Source organism: Engraulis encrasicolus, chromosome 17, assembly GCF_034702125.1.
Source record: "Engraulis encrasicolus isolate BLACKSEA-1 chromosome 17, IST_EnEncr_1.0, whole genome shotgun sequence".
Lineage (NCBI taxonomy): Eukaryota > Metazoa > Chordata > Actinopteri > Clupeiformes > Engraulidae > Engraulis > Engraulis encrasicolus.
Genome location: NC_085873.1, coordinates 1,863,604 through 1,884,673, shown reverse-complemented (window position 1 = coordinate 1,884,673; position 21,070 = coordinate 1,863,604). Strand labels below are relative to the sequence as shown.

Genomic DNA, 21,070 nt, shown 5'->3' with positions numbered 1-21,070 from the left:
ATCAAGTAGCCTTAGTGTTATCTAATATTTAAACCCTGTTCACTGACCTGTGCACATTTGAAATAAGGTTAGCGTGTTTGTGTGTCACCTGTATTGCCCATCAGTTCAATGAGCTACTTCTTTTACCATTGTAACCATTGTACCACTCTACGTATGTGTGTGTCCCGATCCTAAATAAAAAAAATAAACAAACCAAAACCCACACTGCCTAATAATTCAGCTCACTCTAAACTGTTTAAGACTGAAGTGTCCAGAGGTTTTCCATGCAGTGCATGTACTTAATTTAATCACTTTGTTGGAGACGTTCATTAACACCCATTTAGACTCAAGATCACGCTATTATCTTTAGCCTGGCAGCTTTTCATTTCCGTACTTTTAATTAGAAATGCACCACTAAGAAAAAAACCCATCGTAAAATAAGATTTAGCACACTATTCTTTGGTTAATTCCACTTGGTCTGAGAATCCTGTTAATGTTGTAATGCCGTTTTGAATTCATTAACAAGACTCAAAGCAATTATCATGCAGTACTTCGTTGGTAATGGACCCTGGTACTTAAAATGATACATTGGGGAAGTTCAATGCTGTGGTCAAATCTACTGTGTTGAAAAAAATGTTTATTAACCCATTGATGCCTAAAACACCTGCAAAAAACGCCTGCTGAATGCCTAAGCCCTTGTTGAAAGAGTTGCCCTCAGCCTATAAAAACCTAAATATCTCAGTCTGTGATGCACATAAAAACATCATTGCATTTAAACCGTAAGGCCCACACCTTGCATTAGAATGTGTTCCTTCAGCTGTAACATACCCACATTTTTATTAAAAAAGCTAAAATCTCAAGAGCCTGAATGCAGCGTACAGTGAGTCCAATAAGTATTTGATCACTTGCTGATTTTGTTGGTTTGCCTACTAACAAAGACATGATCAGTCAATAAATGTTATGATAATATGCATTCGAATATGGAGAGACAGAATATCAAAAAGAAAATCCAGAAATTAACTTAAGAGAATATATATTAATTTATTTCCATGTCATCGAGCAAAATAAGTATTTGATCCCCTGCCAACTGATTACAGCTCCGGGCCCACAGACCAGATGGGCACTTCCGATCAACTTGTCATCTGAATGAAAGACACCTGTACATAGTAACATGCATAAAAGACACATTTAATCAGCAGAATCAGTCCATAGTATGAGTGAATCAGTCACACTCCAACCTCACCATCATGGGAAAGACCAACGAGCGGTCAAATGATATCAGGGACAAGATTTTAGACCTGAACAAAGATTAAATGGACTGCAAAGCCACAAGAAAGAGACTGGGTATTAATGACCCAGCTGTTGATGCATTTCTTCCAAAATGTGAGGAATACGAAATGACTGTCTGGGGTCAGCCTGTCTGGGGTTCTATACCAGATTTGACCTTTTGTAGGGATGTGAATAACCATGAGAACAGAAAGAAAGCACCCTAGACCTTTACGGATGAACTAGGCAATGATATCAAAGCTACTGGGACCAAAATCACTGAGAAAACTACTGGTAGAACTTAATGCCACAGAGGTTTAAAATCCTGTAGTGCACACATGGTACCTCTACTTCAGAAGGAACCTGTGCAGTCCCACCTGAGGTTTGCCAACAGACATCAGGCTGGTTTAGGATATGATAAGGAGGTGCTGTAGTCAGATGAAACCAAAATCAAGCTGTTTGGCATTAACACAATTCAATGTGTTTTGAGAAAGAGTACTGCTGTCTATGATCCCAAGAACACCCTCCTCACCATCATGCATGAAAGTGGTATCATTATGGTTTGAGGGTGTTTGTCTGGCCAAGGCACAGGACAACTTCACATCGTCAGCGAATGGGTGGAGGGAGACATGTAATGTGCAATCCTGAGTGCAAACGTCCTTCCCTCCACCACTACACTGAAGGGTGGGCCATTTTTGGATCTCCCAACATGACAATAATACACAACATACAGTCAAAGCAACGAAGGAGTGGCTCAATAAGAAGCATATTAAAGTCGTGAAGTGGCCTAGACAGTCTCCAAATATTAACCCTAATTCTATGGAGAGAACTGAACCTCCCATTTGCCAAGCTACAGCCACAAACTATTAATGTTAACAAATGTTGCAAATTAACTATTAATTTGGAGATAATCTGCAAAGAAAAATGGGCAAAAATATTTTCTACTATATGCACAAACATTGTCATCAACTCAAAGAAGCATCTGACCTCAGTGCTAGACAACTAGGGCTTTGCCACAAAGCATTTTATCTTCTTTAGCTAGAGGGGTCAAATACTTATTAGCCTAAATTAAATACAAATAAATTAAAATATATTATTATAAGTTACTTTCTGGAATTTTTTTTTGATATGCTGTCTCTCCATGTTTGAATACATATTATCATAAATGTATAGACTGATCATGTCTTTATTAGTGGGCAAACGGGCAAAATCAGCAAGGGATCAAATACATATTGGACTCACTGTATATGTCGCCCCAGGCACCAAAGGTCAAACAACATACGAGTCATCAGGCTAAAATGGGTTAATACCTCCATCACCGTTGCTCATGCATGCACGCACATACTACACTAAACTACACTATACTACCTTGAGGTATTTCCCTGTCACTACTCATGCAATGTTGAAATTAATTCCCCACAAAATTAACAAACAGGCTTGAAAGAAGCAGAGATATAAAATTTTATTTCATGAAACTGTATGGCTTAAATCTGCTAGTGACAATATTTGGCGATTGCCTACACGGGAAATGATTAAATGTCACTATCTCCCTTTCTCCTGTCCAGGCAAGTGGGTTCATGTCTGATGCTTGCTTAATGAATTCAATTAAAAACAGAAAATAATTGTACGTGCACTGCACATAGGCCCATTGACAGGAGGGAGGGCTAACAGGTCAGTTGTTGCAGGCTCAAGAAAAGGGGGCTCCAGATTTGAGTCTCATTACACTTTATGTATTGGGGGGGGCTGTTCAAAGCGGTCAGAGGTCCTGACTGCACACCTGATTTTTTTAATAAACTTTTTGGCAGCTCATATATCCAAGATACAACAAAATGTTAATACAACATGAAGGCCTTGAGACAGATAGCGCTGGAGCCCAAGTGATAAATTTATGCAAGGACACGCGCCTTTCACTGCTGGTAGAGGGGACGAGAGAGATAGAGTCTGCTGCTGGGAGTATGAAAATGAGTTTGCCCTCAAACTTATCAAAGAGGAGAGAGAGAGAGAGAGAGAGAGAGAGAGAGACAGACAGACAGAGAGACAGACAGACAGACAGAGAGAGAGAGAGAGAGAGACAGACAGAGAGACAGACAGACAGACAGAGAGAGAGAGAGAGAGAGAAAAAGAGAGGGACAGAAGGAAAATGAGAGGGAATGAGAAAGATCGACAGGCAAAGAAGGGGGAGAGGAGAGGGAGAGGAGATAGAGATAGAGAGAGCAACAGAAGTAAAAAAAAAGAAAAAGAAAAAGAACATCAAAAGTACCCAGCAGCCCCCCCACGCCCCCCCTTCATTTCACAGGTAGGTTCACTTTTTCTTTGTGCCATCAAACAGGTAGAGGACACAGACGGAAAGCAAGCGAATGAACGCACACACACACACACACACACACACACACACACACACACACACACACACACACACACACACAGAGCCTGTGAAGCACCTCTGCAGCGGAGGGTGTCGATGAGAGAGCAGGAGGGCGAGTGCGTGCGAATGGATCATTCTGTCTCATTCTGTCCGCCAGAATGACAGGTCCCCTCTGCTCACATGACTGGCGGATAATGAAAAGTTGCCATGACACCGTGGCACTTGACCTTTGCGCGACCTCCGGTGTTTGTACCCAAGGGCACAGCATTATGTGTGTGTGTGTGACAGTGTGATTCATGCTCTAGCTAACTTCTGAGGTGAAAACAATCTAGACTGTTGGGGAGAAACCAGCTTCACTCACACTCACGCTACACTAACTTTGGTACAGAACGGCTGGCGGCTTGTGCAAAGATGGTCTAGTAGAACGATAAATCAAACTAAGCCTACCAAATACAAAGGCTTGTGCTCAAATTCTGAGGCTCTTTCTCAATGCCCAGTGTTCTAGCCTTGCTATGACGTGAAACGCCCAGTGATTGGATACTCTTTGGTGAACTCTGCGGAGTATCCAATCACCAGGCGTTTCACGTCCTAGCAAGGCTAAAACACTTGACATTGAGATGCCCCTCAGTCTCCTAAGGGGGCGTTGTCCCCTCCTCCTCCTTCTCTTTCTGTGGAGTTTGGTGGCGGCTTGCATAAGATGTGCGCTCCTATCGCCATCTACAGCGCTAAGAGATTTCCATTCATGGGGTTCTTAAGTCTCCGCTCCTTTCGGATGGCTCATAGGCCGCGAGAAGTCAACAAATTTGACTGGATCTAATGGACCGACAAAATCTATTTTCCGATCTACCTCGCTTTCCCCTTAAATCACACATACAGTATGTTGTAACTCTGAATTAATGACAACCAATGGTGTGATTGTTGACTTCACTTGTGATATTTGAATGATACGTATGTGAGTTGTGTGCACGCAAAAATGCAGAACTATTATTTAATATTTGGACTACATAAGTGCAGCCACTTAAGCCACAGTGCGGCGGTAGGGCTGGCTGGCTGGCTGCCCGGCCCGCCTTCAGCCTCGATTTACATAAAATACCTGAGGCGCATAATGTAGTCTATTACTTTCTCTCGCACAATAATAACATTTACGTGTATCGTCGAAAGATAGTGGTCTTCTGACGCCAATCGATATCTTTTAAATTCACTGCCAACATGTGTGAAATCCAGAGCACATGTCAAACGGAATCAGGATTTAGCTTGACACACCCCATTCATTTTTTTTGCGAGTTAAGGCCCCATGTACCAGACGTAGAAGGGCGTGACTTGCGCACCCCATTCTCAACCTCTGCTGCTCTCCAAAAGGGGCGTTGACCTGATGACACGTGTATTCGGGAAAGGTGCAAGCCCGACTGGTCTCTACCTTGTCCACTGTCTCTGGCTCGCGCTGTATTGACAAGCATTTCCATCCTGGAAGTGTAAACTGCCTTTATCTATAATATTTATCCAATCCTTATCATTTGGTGGAGATGTACGTAAGCCTGGATGTTATGCACAAAAATGGAAACTATGAACTTCACTCTCACACGCCTAATAATTAGGTGGTTGGGTAAAATTCTACTTGAGAAAAGCCATATTGATACCCTAGCTAGTCAGACTACTGTACAATATGAGAACTTAAGTCCTACACCACACACACAGTTCAGAAAACCGAGGGGCTGTGGGTGGGACCAGACCGTTGTCATTCAAGCTACCCTCTGCACGGTTTGACCAATCAGAACAACAGTGACTAACCACGGTGTGTGATTTGAGGACTTGTTTGCAGTCCTTTTGCGTCTGACGTTGCAGAATTAAACCAACATGCCAGGCAAAAATATTTCATGCCGTTCAGTGCGTTGGTGTAGTTCACCATATTGACAGAAGTGAACCCACTGGTGTTCACAACATGACATGAAATACATAGTGGCGGCCCTTCCGTGGCCTAACGGTAGGGCACTGGGTTACTACGCCGGCGACCCGGTTTTGATTCCGGGTCATTTGCCGATCCTCCCCAATCTCTCTCTCCCACACACTTCCTGTCACCTCCTCATCTCCAACTGTCCTATCAAATAAAGGCAAAGGAAGCCCTATTTAAAATAATAATAATGAAAAAAAACGAAATACAGTGTACATAGTGGCCTGTGTACTGTACCAGGCAAGCTATAGCTGGTTGGATCAAAGTTGGGGATTTTCTTTTCAGTTTAGCAACCTCATTATGTATGGAATAACTGATGCTATGCAATATGTGCTAGTGTACTTTAACCATACATTTACTTCTAATCTTACTTCAGCCACCTCTGCCTACTTCAAAGACTCCTAGAGGAACGCCGCTTCCTGCCAGCCAACCCCCACCCCCCTCTCCTCCTCAATATTTTAAACGTTTATGGCAGGTATTCACTTTCCCCCCCGCGGGCTCTGTTGCAGTCTATATCCCAAGACTAAGTGCAGTAAAAACACAAAAGAATGAAGACGCCTACATTTAGGCCATTAGTTGTGCCAGAGTAAAAAAAAAAAAAAAAAAAAAAGCATGTTAGAAAGCAACACCAGGGCCACTGACTAAGTGTCTCTGCAGCCTCCGGGGGATTCAACAATAATAAGATCATATGCATCATTTTAACGTTCAAGTCGTTTCTTTCTTTTATTGCGTTTAGCATGGTGCTGAACACACAGCGCCTGGCCTTCAAAAACCTTTTACATTATCGGCCTTGAATGCTTACACAGGGGACTTTGATTGTGTCAAAAGAAATTCCAGTGCTACATCGCACTTTTACTTTTCATTCATATTTGAATTTTATTTAGCTTAAAAAACTTTTGAAAACAAACTTGCCTTTGCTAGTCTTGAATACAAAACAAGGTCGGGCTGTGTGGATGAATGCCATTGTTCAGAGAGGAAAAAGCACATACAGTAGACTTCAAGAAAACTAACTGAGGTTAATTACATTTACAACACTTCTTTTATCATTTTCTTTAAAATCAACAAGACAGAGTAATGTGTTCATAAACACACAACTTCTGTTCTTTTGCCTGAGCACAATGCAAGACTTTGGGCGTCCACTGCAAATCTGAGCAATACTGTATGAAATGATATAAGCGTCTCTTTTGTGGATTTTTACAAAGTAATTGGGGGATTACAGTGTGTTTTGATAGTGTTTGTACAACATGGGTCCAATCATACAACAATAAACATCATGTCCACTAACAACAATTTGAAAAAAAGTCTTTTCCATTGTGATTCATATTTTTTACATTATAATGAGTCTGTACTGTACAATGGGTTATGGGATTGCCTCCTCTTGAGTGTGGAGGATCTTTGGTCGTCTTCAGATCAGATCTTGGCTGTCCGGGTTCTCAGTTTCCTCTTGATGATCAGGTGGTCACCCTCTTTATCCTCCTGGTCTGGAACCATGGCCTATGCAAAACAACAGCAAGCAGCAACAGATTAATAGCCAGGCCGGCCCTTCTAGTGACGCAATAGCTTCAGCGTTGCTACCAGTCAGGTCAAGAGCAATGCAACTACTTTCTGAGCTCCCGCAAAATCGGGAACTCCTCCCACTTTGTTGGGAAGCAAACAATCATTAGCAAACCAAGGGAGGCTGTTTGGGAAATGTTAATTGTTATGCTCTTGGTCAGACCAAGTCTCAAAGAGATTTGAAAGTCGATGATAATCAGGCTAACACAGATTAATACCCAGTATGTCTGAAGATGCTCATTCATCGAGGTCATCTTAGTTTACAAAAAAGAGCTTAGTTGCTGTGGGCAACTGGACCACAGTGGTTCCCAAACTGGGGGTTGGGACCCTCTAGGTGGGGCACGGGATTACTGTAAGCAAGGGGTCGTGGAGAAAAGGGACTCTGCACGAAACATTGAATACATGCCTTCATGTAATTATAACCATTCCAGACATTGGTTAGCAACAAAATTCACCTGTGGTTAATAGTGCATGTACTTATGTAGTGAATTTCACATTAAAATGAAGCAATATTATGTGCGGAAAAATGGTTGAGTTTAACCGTCATATGGGAGTACGAGCGGGGTGTGGAAAACACTATGCTTAATGTGCAGTTAATGACAAATGCCATGAATGGCTCATGAACAGGAAAAGAGCAAGTCCACAAAAGTGGGTTATGCAAGTCCACTTGTGTGCATGTTTTCTATATCTGCTTTAGGCAAAGCACGAATCACCAACACACACACACACACACTGCTGCTGCTGCTACCATTGTGTGCACGTGCACGCGCATAGCACACGCACACCTACTGTTGATTCTATAGCAGCAGCTGTCAACGTAGCTGTAGATGAATCTGTCCAACCTCATTTCTGGCCCTTGTGATGTGTAATGAATGCGGGCGGTATATATGGATGCATTGCGGACACTGTGTGTGTGTGCATTACTTATTCATGATTCACTCGCCTCCCTACCCATGATGCCCGGCACCCTGGGGCGATCTCCTGCCTTCACCTCATTTGCCCTCCCCCTCTCTCTCCATCAACAGCCCACTCACTCCGCCAAGCCATACACCAACGATAAAACCTCTACCACAGGGGTGTCAAACTCAGGCCCGGGGGCCAAATTTGGCCCGTGGAGTCATTATTATTTAGCTCGCTAGATCACTTCAAATATACATCACAGTTGGCCCACACACACCATTACTATATAGCGTAATAAGACTTGAACACGACATTTGGTGTGTGACAAGTACATGAGTGGGCCAAGGACAGTGAGACAGCTCACACTAATATGCAACAGAATAGGGGCAGGCACATTTGAACCAATGGGAATTGGTTTATAAAAATTAAATATGTATCAAGTGTGTGTCTGCACAATTTTTGTCAATTTAAAAAAAATATATATTTTTTTTAGTTTGTCCCGCAAATTTGTTCCAGATTTTGATTTTGGCCCTCGGTCAATTTTAGTTCAACACCCCTGCTCCACCACAACCAAAGATTTTCAATATGGTAACCAAGATCAATCATTCTACATGTCACCAATACAACAAAGTCTGATCGATTGCAGTCTAAATGAGAGTGACTTAAATTTGCCCCACTGAAGTCCTTTCGCTCTGAGCCCGTGCTGGTCTCCTAAAGGATCATGGCAGCTCTTAGACATGCAGCTTAGAACCTTAACTCATATTGATTCTGGAAATAAAATGCTTTATCCAAAGCGACGCCTAATTATTTTAATTACAGGGTATTGGTTAGAGTCCCTGGAGCAGTGCAGGCTTAGGTGCCTTGCTCAAAGGTCACCTCCGCCATAGAGTGGAATAGGGAGAGGATGGATGGGATTCGAAACTGCAACTCTCTGGTCTAGAGCCCATATCATTAACCGCTAGGCTACGACTGCCTTTCAACTCATTTAATTTCTGATATTTAGCATTTGGTAAACTAGTCTAACTTTTTGAGAACACTACACACACACACAAACAAACACACACACTCACCAGTGGGCTGCCGAGGTCCAGGGGCCCGTGGTTGTTGGCCTTGTAGAGTTTGCGTTTGGTGCGTCGGGGCTGCTTGCCTGCCAGCTGCTGGGTGTTCTCTGGCTCTGAAGACGTGCTGGAGACGGAGGTGGTGGAGGCCTTCTTCACCGAGCGAGCAGCACCTAGAGTCAGGACAATGACGAGAGGTTGGGGTCAGTGGTGTAGTCTACGTAGAACGCAGGTATACGCAGTATACCCACCTAAAAATGTCAGGGATTTCAGTTTACCCGCCTAAAAATGATTGATACCATATTTAGAATAGCACAGTATACCTACTTCAAAAAAGTAGTCCACACCACTGGTTGGTGTGTGTGTGTGTGTGTGTGTGTGTGTGTGTGTGTGTGTGTGTGTGTGTGTGTGTGTGTGTGTGTGTGTGTGTGTGTGTGTGTGTGTGTGTGTGTGTGTGGTCGTAGTGTTGTGTGCATGTGTGTGCGTGGTCATAGTGTTGTGTGCATGTGTGTGCGTGTGTACAGCTCCAGGCCACTTTATTAGAATAGCATGAAAAAGTTGATTTATTTCCATAATTCCATCAATAATGTTAAACTGTCATGGATTATAGATTCATGACCCAGTTTTTTAACTATTCCAATCATTAAATTGTATGTTTTTACACATTTTGGTCTTCCAGCTAAAAAAAAACATGAATTGGGGAATTCGCATCATTAGAATATTGTAATAAAATCACAATTTTCTTCATCAAAATTTGTTTCACATCAGTGCACATCAAATCAGTTGAAATGTGGTACTTTCTACACAACATGCAATGTTCAATACTTGGTTAGGACTCTCTCTGTCTTAATATTATTAACAATAACCGCCATGATGCGTTTAACATTGAAGTCAATGGCAGAAACAGTGCATGGGAGTAATGGAAGGCCAGATATCCTTGATGCTTTGCCGTCAGCTGTTTTTGTATAGCTGACCTGGTGTCCCACACTTCACTCTTCAATATACCCTGTAGATTTCCATGCCACGTTTTGACGCTAACTCACCGGTTTAATTCTAAATCACCAGAAATGAAACCCCATTGAAAATGAATGGGGTTTTATTTCTGGTGAGTTAGAATTAAACTGGTGAGTTAACACCAAAACGTAGCATGGGTATCTACGGGTATATTGAAGAGTGAAGTGTGGGACACCAGGTCAACAAACAAGAACAGCTGACGGCAAAACATCAAGGATATCTGGCCTTCATTACTCCCATGCACTGTTTCTGCCATTGACTTCAATGTTAAACGCATCATGGCCGTTATTAAGACAGAGAGAGTCCTAACCAAGTATTGAACATTGCATGTTATGTAGAAAGTACCAAATTTCAACTGATTTGATGTGCACTGATGTGAAACGAATTTTGATGAAGAAAATTGTGATTTTATTACAATATTCTAATAATGCGAATTTCCCAAATCATTGTTTTTTTGAGCTGGAAGGCCAAATTATGTAAAAAGAAAAACTTGAATGATTGGAATAGTTAAACAACTGGGCCATGCATCTACAATCCATGACAGTTTAACATTATTGATGGAATTATGGAAATAAATCAACTTTTTCATGCTATTCTAATAAAGTGGCCTGGAGCTGTATGTTGGGAATGGAGCCATGGTCAAAAGGTTGGGGGTGGAAGTAGAGGTGAAGGTGTGAACAACAAAAGAAAGACACGACAGGCATTTAGATGACCAGAAATTGCATTTCAATTGAATTCCATGCATTTTGAATTGAGGTTGTGACACAACCCACCCCCTTACCAACACAGAACACATACATAACACACATCCTTAAATACAAACACCCCAACAGCATAATAGTATCCACATAAGGTCAGAGGATGAAAGGGCGCACACACACACGCACATGAGTGTGAGAAAGGTGAGGCACCAACGCACCTTTGCTGCGGAGAGGTGTCGGAGAGGAGTCCTGCTGGGTGATGATCTGGCTAGCCACCTTGCCCAGCACCGTGGGAGACTAGAGACAAGAGGACAACACAGGGGCGTCAGTCAGTCAATCAGCGTTTGTGTGTGTGTGCTTGTGCGTGCGTGTGTGTGTGTCTGTGCAAAGAAGATGGTAATAAATATCAATAATCTACCTAAAACTGCTTAGGCTGGACAAGAGAAGAATTTAAATTTGATGTGCAGTCACTGCCTTTTTGGGTAGTATTCATAATCTCTATATTGCACAGGAATACTTCAAATGATTGTGTGTGTGTGTGTGTGTGTGTGTGTGTGTGTGTGTGTGTGTGTGTGTGTGTGTGTGTGTGTGTGTGTGTGTGTGTGTGTGTGTGTGTGTGTGTGTGTGTGTGTGTGTGTGTGTGTGTGTGTGAGAGTACCTGTGTTATGTGTGGGTTGTGTCTGTACAAAACTGTGATGTACAGCTGAAGGGGGACACTTACATCAGTCACTCAAAGCTTATGCCACTGGAGTACCTCTACTCAATTTCACAACATTACACAGTCGGGCAACTTTCCAAAAAACATTGGGGTCACGATGGTTGCCGTGCAGGGTTGCAGGCAGGTGCAATGGTTTCTAAAAAGAAAGCCGACCTTGGAACCTGTATGGCACACAGGTGCCAGAAATGTAGGGGGCAAAACAACCTCCGCACAGCAACAATGTCCATTCCGTAAGCAAGATTTTGTTCCCAACATTATGGTCACGTGTTGCTGCTCAACAAGGGCCTATTTTCATGCCTAGGTCAAATGATTTAAAGTCACAGGACGTAGTTATCCTTTATGGTCGCACTACAGGTAGGAAGTGGTATTGTAACTTGGTTTTCAGCTGACCAGAACGGAGCCGGTGCCCACACCAGTTATGTTCGGCACTTAAGTGCTTATCTGCGAACTGTCCGCGTTCATACAGGGCTCTGAACCTTTTCCGCACGCGAGTGTCTTACCCGGATGAACCTGATGTCAGCCACGTTGTCATCACCGTTTGTGGAGGAAAACCTATTTTGCGTTCACATTGCGAACCAACTTTACGGTTTGCGAACGCTAAGAACTGTGGCGTGAACATGACGGCCAGTTCGCGATTAGGTGCGAGAATGGGCACCAGCACAGTTCTCAGTCAGCCTGAATGCGCCCAGCGAGAACTACGGAGAAAGACGGGCCTGCTGCTTCAAAACTAATAGTTATAGCCAATGGGAGGTGGGCTATAAAGGTCGTCTGCATGCACGCATCCACCCACCAGCAGTCAACTACATTCTTATTGAGAGTTAGCCCGATTATCATCAACGTTCAAATCTCTTCGAGACTTGGTCTGACCAAGAGCATAACAATTAATATTTCCCAAAAGGCATGGTTGACCCGCCTCCCATGGTTTGCTTAGGGTTGTTTGCTTACCGACAAAGTTGGAGGAGTTCCCGTGTTTTTTTTGCTCTTTGACCTAACTAGTTGCAATGCTGAAAGTGTTGCGTCACTGGGAGGGCACAGCCTGGCTAATTCAGAGTAGCCATACCCTCTGCTCAAAATAATATACAGGGCAAGAGTTCCCACTCCAACAAAGACTTCAAATTCCATAACCATAACCAACCTCTTCAAAATCCCTAACCATCAAACAGAATTTCCACGACTCAACATATTCATTGGACTTAGATCAGCCAAATCACCTATTGGCCTTTTGGGTCTGTTGGAACCTGGATTTACCAGGCATGTTTGCCTAAACTGAGTCTTGAAATTTTTGGAAGTGAGCACAGTCAGGAAGTGATTGAGAAAAAAAACCTAATAAGAAACAAACATAGATTGTATGTTTTGCTATTGCACTAAATGCTCATTCTATGATTTTCCATGACCAGCGGGAACCCTGAATTATAGCTAGTCTAAATCTGTGTCTGTCCTAAGAAGGCACTGTGGGGGTATTTTGCTGTGGAATATTGTGGATGAGGAGGACAGGGCCAGTACGTTACCTCTTGATAGTTCATCTTGGAGCGTCTCTTCAGCGGACTGGAGCTCTTTGGCTTGTCCTCTTCAGCCCGGTTCTCAGACTGCCCCTGGCCCTGTGGAACACAATGTAGCACACGTTACACACACAAGCTAGAACCAACCACATACACATCTGACTGCATGGGGTAAGGGTTTACAGTCTGTGGTGTGTGTGTGTGTGTGTGTGTGTGTGTGTGTGTGTGTGTGTGTGTGTGTGTGTGTGTGTGTGTGTGTGTGTGTGTGTGTGTGTGTTGTACCTCTGGCTTCATTCTCTTGAGGGAGGTGCTGTGTGTGTGTGTTACCTCTGGCTTCTTGCCCTTGAGTGAGGTGCAGTGCGTGTGTGTGTGTGTGTGTGTGTTACCTCTGCCTTCTTCCTCTTGCGTGAGGTGCGTCGTAGCTTGGTGGTGCTCTTGCTCTGCGTGCTCTGCCTGAGACGTGGCGTGGGTTTGGGCCGCTCTTCACTGTCCCACGCCACCCATTTGTTTATGCGCTCAGTGGGTGGGGTGAAGCTGACATCCAGATCTGATTGGTTGGGGAAGCGGCGGGCCCGCGAGCAGCTCCAGGTCACCTCTGACGCGTCCAGAATTGACACCTGCCGGAAAAAGATGTCGTCGTAAACTTTTATAATTATTAATTAAACTTTTAAAAATTTACAGAACCTGCCTTTTTCATTTCAGAAGATGGTCTGACATTACTTGCTGTGGCTGTGCACGAAGTATAGGTTTACAGGTTTCTTTGGGTCTTTGCACAAAAATACTGACCCGTCTTGTGAGAAAATTCTTTTCTTCTCCTTTTTTCTTTTACTTCCAAAACTTTGCAAAGATAAGGAATTACAATTATTATTTTTGTCCTACAATTCATTCACAACATATTTTTTTTCCCCAGTGGCAGGGGTGTAAATCACAGCCTCCATGTTGATACGATACCATATCGATTTCTTAAAGCCGGAATTTTATTATTTTCGATACTTTCAGTTCCTGAAAATCTCAAAACCAAGCCCATCTAGCAGCAACAATGCCATGCCATGTTCAAAGTCACTTAAATCACCTCTATTCCCCATTCTGATGCTCGGTTTGAACTGCATCAGATCGTCAATGAGCAGTTGGAAAAAATATGCCTATTAAAGTGGCCGGTGAATGCAGTGATTAAAATAATGGGTGAAATTGTGATATTACACAGTTACGCAGATAAGAGGGATTCGTTTCGGTTAACTAGACTTTTCAAATTCAACAAAGTTTTAGAAGTCTTTAAAAGTTTGAAGAATTGAAACGAGTCTTTTAGTGTCATTGTTGCAAATACCCAGCTACAATTTGAGCCTGGAGACTCCATACAAAAAAGGACCAGAAGGTTATTTTTCCTATTTAGTTATTTGAACAAAAGGAGAGAAATCATTCATCTGTCTGAACCGCCAAGCTTTTTGAAATGGCACCACCACGGATACATCGAAGCTGAATAAACTTTGATAAACCCAAACGCCCAACCTGAATGAAGAGACTCTAATGAGATGCATAATTCATTTTGTGTGTGTGTGTGTGTGTGTGTGTGTGTGTGTGTGTGTGTGTGTGTGTGTGTGTGTGTGTGTGTGTGTGTGTGTGTGTGTGTGTGTGTGTGATTACCAAAAGCTTACGGCACAGCAGGGATTGGCAAAAGGGTGCATGCACCTGCTGCCCAGTAAATCCTTCACTAGTCAAGAGATCTGGGGTGCAATGGCAAAACTCTGGGGCTAGTTAGCTCAGTGTGTGTGTGTGTGTGTGTGTGTGTGTGTGTGTGTGTGTGTGTGTGTGTGTGTGTGTGTGTGTGTGTGTGTGTGTGTGTGTGTGTGTGTGTGTGTGTGTGTGTGTGTGTGTGTGTGTGTTGGTCTCTCATTAAAGAATAGCCAGCCCTCCAGAGGGCCACCAGGGCCAAAGGGCAGTTCTCCCACTGCCACTGCCGCCAGCCAATCTATCCTTCCCATCACAAACATGTCCAAGTGCCCAGTGCTGACCAGCTAGTAGTGGAAGAGCAAGAGGGGGAAGGCATCGGCTTACGCTCCGAGGCCAGTGCCGTGTTTCTCAAAGTGTGGCGTGAGGACCAGAGGAGGAGGTTTGTGCTAAGCTCGGATTAGATAGATAGATAAGATAGAGGAGAGGAGAGGGAGGTAAGGAGGAGGAGGAGAGGGAGAGGGAGGAGAGAAGAGGGAAGGGAGGAGATGGAGACGAGGAAAGAGTGAGAGGGAAGGAGGAGGAGGAAGAGGAGAGGCAGCAGGGAGTTGAACGTTTGGTTTTTCACCAAATTGAGGTGAGGTGATGAGATGGGGAGAAAGAAGAGTAGAGTAGAAGAAGGGGGGGATGGATGAGAGGAGAGGGAGGTACGGGGTAGGAGGAGAGGAGAGGACAGGAGGGAAGAGAGATGGAGAGGGGGGCAAGGAGAAGGAGGAGGAAGAGGAGGAGAAGGAGGAGAGGGGGGTAGAGGGAAGAGAGGAGAGGGAGGGAGGGGGGCAGAAGAAGGATGGAGGAGGAGGAAGAGGAGGAGGAGAAGAGAGCATGGAGGAGAAAAACAATGGGAAGTATCAGTGTGAGCAAGCACTAACCACAATGCTTAGAGGACGTGTTGGTGGTCAGCTCTTGCTAGAATTGAACATTTGCTCAGCAGGGCGAGGCGAGATGAGGAAATAGGAGGATAGTGAAGAGCAGAGAGTAGAAGAAGAGACAAGAGGGAGTTAAGGAGAGTGATGAGAGGAGAGGAGGAGCGGAGAAGAAAGGAAGGGGGGGAAAACCTACGTAAGTATCAGTGTAAGCTCAGTGGTTAGTGTCAGCTCAGAGGACCAGAGCAGGGATGAGTGTTCAGCTCAGACTAGACTTGACATCTAGTTGCTCACCAGGGTGAGGTGAGACGAGGAGAAGAAGAGAAGAGCAGAGCAGATGAAGAGAGGAGAGGGATGAGAGGGGGAAGGGAGGAGAGGGGGAGAAGGAGAAGAGAACAACATTAGGGAGTGTATCAAGGTAATAAGTTCTGGTGTTAGTGTCACCAGCGGACCAGTCAGGTGTTCATGTGCAGCTCAGACTAAAGGTGACATTTGGTTACTCACTAATGAGAGGTGAGAGGAGGACACAGGGAGAGGGGAGAGTAGAGAAGAAGAAGAGAGGAGAGGGAGGTGAGGAGAGGAGAGGGGAGAATAGAGAAGAAGAAGAGAGGAGAGTGAGGTGAGGAGAGGAGAGGGGAGAATAGAGAAGAAGAAGAGAGGAGAGTGAGGTGAGGAGAGGAGAGGGGAGAGTAGAGAAGAAGAGAGGACAGGGAGGTGAGGAGAGGAGAGGGGAGAGGAGGAGGAGAGGCAAATGGGTAGAGGAGAGGTAAATGAGTGGAGAGGAAGAGAAGAGGGTGAAGACAAGTGAGGAGAGAGGGGAGTAAGAAGAAGAGAGGAGAGGAACAGAGGCGAAGAGGAGGACAGAGGAGAAGAGGACGGAGCGGAGGGAAGGACAGGTGAATAAGATGAAAGAGAAGAGGAGAAAAAAGAAGGGAGGAAGAAGACAGGTGAGGAAAGGCTGCCAGTCTGAGACCCACGAGACTTGTCTTGCTGATAAAGGGCAAAGGTGCCCCTACATGCAAGAGGAGACACAAACGCAAACACACGCGCATGTGCACTCTCACACACACACACACACACACGCACACCTGTTTCTTACGACAGATGCCCATGCATGCAGCAGTGTTAAAATAAATCTCTCTCTCTCTCCGCACGCACACGCACACACACACACACCCCGTTTCCTGTGACAGTCTTGGCCATCTGTTTCAATGCAAACCCTAATTTAGCCAAGACTCCATCAGAAGCAGCAATGCTGCACGGTGCTATTCGGTACCCAGCTGGAAATCTACCAGATTTGTCCACATGATTTATGTGGTTCAACGCCATCCCATCTTGGGATCCAAATTCGGTAACAATTTATTCAGACAGTTTATCCCCAGAGATCTTAGAGATGCTTTCAGCTTAACTTTGTTTAGAATACAGCAAGCCAATAATGGCCTCGGCCAGCCCACATCTTGGCCTTAACCTGAACAGGAGACAACCCCTAAGCCAGGGCTATTCAAATGGCGGCCCTGGGGCCAGATGCGGCCCTTGGACAGCAAGGTTCTGGCCTCCCACAAGCCCCTTCAAATACAGAATCGTTTTTTGGAATTTAGAAATGAAAGTATGGGCTCCATTATCATGCTGAAACGGGCGTTAAAACGGACGTTAAAATTCAGGAAATTACATCTAAGAAATGCAAAATTTTCTAGGGGAAGACCCCCAGACCCTTCACAGCAATTAAGTCTCCCATGTTTTTTTCATTGACAGACGGCAACCATAATCCATACGTATAGTTTGGCCCCTTTACTGGGAGGAATTTGAAAAAATGGCCCTCGTTGAAATATAATTGAATACCCAAGCTAACACTGGCTTTACCTGTTATGTTCAGTTGTTAACTACACATGGGGGTGCCCTCTGTATTGTTGGTATCTGCTTTGTGTTTTTTCATGTTTGAAAAGTGACTCTCAAAATATTGCTTTCAGTCTCTGTTGACATCCTAGATCCACCAACCCACCTATTCAAAAAAGCATGACAAATGTCTCATCGTCAAATGCTAGCTATTTTTTTCTTGTGACATTACTGGGTTCTTTTAAAGCATTTCAACATTTTATCCACAGATCCTTCATGCAACACCACCACTTGCCTGGCATAGCCAGCCTGCTGTCCGTGACGGCAAGTTGTGGAGGAGGAGGATTGATGAGAGACAGGTGTGAGAGGGAGGCACGTAGGCGGACTGGGATACAGGCTAACAAAGCAACAACACAGGCACACAGCAGGCAAAAGGGGAAAACTGTGCTGGACAGACGGACACACGGATGGTTGGATTGACTGAAGAACACCCTACGCCTCCTGTACCTTTGAGCAGAGGCATAAAAACCCTGCCCATGGACCACTGTTATTAGGCTGATAGATTGCAACACCAGAAAATAAAGGGTCCAAGTTAAGTCAGACCTGAAAAAGCCATTTGGATGAAAGGTAAGAGAGACGTCTAGTAGGGCTTCACAATTATGGAAAAAAAAAAAAAAAATTATAATCAGGATTCTTTGGGTCAAAATCAAAATCACGATGATTGATTTTTGTTGAATTTTGTAAAAATTATAACAAAATGACATATAACCAAGACTGAATTATAATCAGGCCAGAAACACCAGCCTGTCAGTATGTTCTGGCTTCAAGGACGCTCTCGAAGGTAGGTCATTATTGCCACGATTAAATCACGATTGAAATCACAATTTCGATAACACGATTATATCACGATTTTCGATTATTGACGATTAATTGTGCAGCCCTAACGTCTAGCCTAGTACCTAGTAACCAGACTGACCCCTACGGGCAGAACATGTTCTTTACCTGGCAGGTTGGTCTAGCCTTGCACCATAAGAGATAATCATAGCTGGGGTATAAAACTGACCTTGCTCAGTCCTCTAATAACACCCCTCTGTCAAATTTTGAATCTGTGACGCTTAGGTTACTACTACGCTTATGGTTACTTTGCGCAGACATAGTCTAGATTGCCAAGCTAACGGCATGAATAGACCAGACGCGACTTGAGCAACTTTGGTGATCGAAGTAATTGACTTTGTATTGAGCCGCTGGCGACGGAAGAAATAAAAGCAATTTGGGTGACTAGAAGCGATTTGGGCTACAGTTTGTAGTTGGACTTCAGTGAATATTATGCAAATGAGTTATGATGCGGTTCGGAGACAGCCGCTGCAGCCAATTGGAATGGCGGAATAATTGCACTCTGCTTTTAAAAAGGCATACTCTGTAGCAAGAGTGACACAAACGATAGAAGCAACACAGTCCAACAACTGTCTGTTGCTAAATCTTGTTGCCGCTGTCGCGTTTGCCCGGTAAGAGACGCCTTCAAGCGACAAAAGTTGTCCAGTAGCAGGACACTGCAACGATTATCCACTCCTCTGCATTGGTGAGGCACGGTTTGATTTATCTTGGTATACCATATCGACCATTGTCCAGTGGCATGATACTGCAACCTAGCTGTTTGGACTAGCATGACCTGGATGAAAGAGAGCTTTTCTTTTACTTCCCCCAAAGCCTGGACCTAGACCTTCTCTCTGTCAGCACATTTCAAGCGTGCACACACACAAGTACACACACCAGAGGCAGGGGAGACTACACTGAAGAATCCAAATCTTGAAGCGAGCACACGAGGTCAGACAGAGACAGAGACAGTCTCTCTCTCACACACACACACCTTCCTGAAGGGAGACTCTACTCAGAGCAACATTTTGACACCACACTGACCTAATGTGCCCTTTTATTGCGCTCGTTCTCTCACACACATGGGTGTGTACACACTCAGTCACACACACACACACACACACACACACACACACACACACACACACACACACACACACACACACACACACACACACACACACTGAGACATACACACACACACACACACACACACACACACACACACACACACACACACACACACACACACACAATTCTAGCATCACACAGACCTCCTGTTCTCTCGGTCACACACACACACGCACAAAGACGCGCACAGGAGGACGCAAGACTCCACAGATGCTCACTCTTTGCACAGCACTGACCTCTTGTGTCCGGGAGGTGGTATCATCTCCCTGGGGTGGTGAGAGTCTGCCATTGACCTCCGAGTTTTCTTCTTGCCTCCTCTCGCCCTCTGGTCTTGGGTCAGATGAGTCTTCACTCTCCTCCTTCTTCTTTTCTTCCTTCTCCTTCTTCATCTTTTCTTCCTTCTTATGCAACTCTTCCTCCTGCGGCGACCTTTGACCTTGTCGCAGGTCGTCACCCGTGGCGACAGGGCTGTTCGGCTGAGTGAACTGTCAAAACACAAGCCAATTGCGAAGTGCGTTACAATACAGACGTTTCAGAGAGAGAGAGAGAGAGAGAGAGAGAGAGAGAGAGAGAGAGAGAGAGAGACAGAGAGACAGAGAGACAGAGAGTGAGAGTGCAAGAGAGCAAACGAGAGAGACACAGGCTACTCCAACACAAACACAGCAGAAAGTAGAACGAGAGAAAGAGAGAGAGCACTGCTTTCAGTTAGCTTCACTAATCAGGAAACAAGCCATGAGCACCGTCTTGAAACACAGCCAATGGGCTCAAGATGCAGAAACACTTGGATGCATCTCCTTTAGGGCCAACTGATTCTCTACATTGACTGTGCCTCTACTGCAATGTCCAATGGGATGGGATGTCCTTTTAGCCATCCAATTCCTTATTGGCTAGCTGTGAATGTGGCTGTACATAAACGAACTAATAGGCTGCCTGCCACACCGCAGCTGAAAAGGTGTGCTGAGGTCATCGGTTGGGTCTTGGTTTATGGATGTTTGGCATCATTTTCCTCCTAAACAGAAAATCTCCTCCTGTGTGCTTTTACAATTATTTATTTCTTTAAAACTCCTGTCGCGTTTTAGCGCTATAATTACATTGGCAAGAGGAAACGAAAAGGTAATGTCCATTGTGAGTGGGTGTCGCTGCATGCCCCATTGCACAGCGATAACTCAGAGGCTGAGAACAACAAGAACATTCAGTCCAGTGCACTTTAAAAAAAAACATCAGTCCCACCTACGTCAAACCTCCAGAAACTCAAAGGCCTCTCCAATGTCTGCAAGACTGACTCCCCGTCGGCTTCCTGATTGTAAGAGATAATTGGTTTGGCTTACTCTCTCATATCTCTCTGAATGCCACTCTTTTACCACCTTTACAAGGTGCCAGGTCATGCCAGGACCAAAACAAGCGGAGGTATTAAGTGCACTAGTGTCACTGGGTTGTGGCAATTTCAATCAAGCTTTATTGCTTAAAAATAGCCCAGTTTCAACATTTTGCAACGGCGATTGCTTTTCATGTCGACTCCTGCAATATGGCTCCATGATGGCGATTCCTACCTGCCACCTGCCACCAGCCATTATCATCATGGTCATAAACTCTAATGTAGTAGCGATAGTGACAATTATGGCACATGTGTGAAAAGCACAGTC

The 21,070-nt window shown here is 44.4% G+C and overlaps 1 protein-coding gene across 1 annotated transcript in view; it reads right to left on the bottom strand.

Annotated features, from left to right (window-relative positions):
* Nucleotides 1–6,414: 6,414 nt before the first annotated feature.
* The window catches only part of kif20bb (kinesin family member 20Bb), a 62,554-nt gene continuing 47,898 nt past the window's right edge, over nucleotides 6,415–21,070 (bottom strand). Inside the window, exons 29-34 of the mRNA XM_063221536.1 lie at nucleotides 19,664–19,912; nucleotides 13,389–13,619; nucleotides 13,012–13,101; nucleotides 11,004–11,082; nucleotides 9,083–9,243; nucleotides 6,415–7,052 (exon numbers count right to left, since the gene is read on the bottom strand). Coding sequence (XP_063077606.1) covers nucleotides 6,969–7,052; nucleotides 9,083–9,243; nucleotides 11,004–11,082; nucleotides 13,012–13,101; nucleotides 13,389–13,619; nucleotides 19,664–19,912 — 894 coding nt within the window. The 3' untranslated portion in view covers nucleotides 6,415–6,968. The remainder of the gene's footprint in view (nucleotides 7,053–9,082; nucleotides 9,244–11,003; nucleotides 11,083–13,011; nucleotides 13,102–13,388; nucleotides 13,620–19,663; nucleotides 19,913–21,070) is intronic.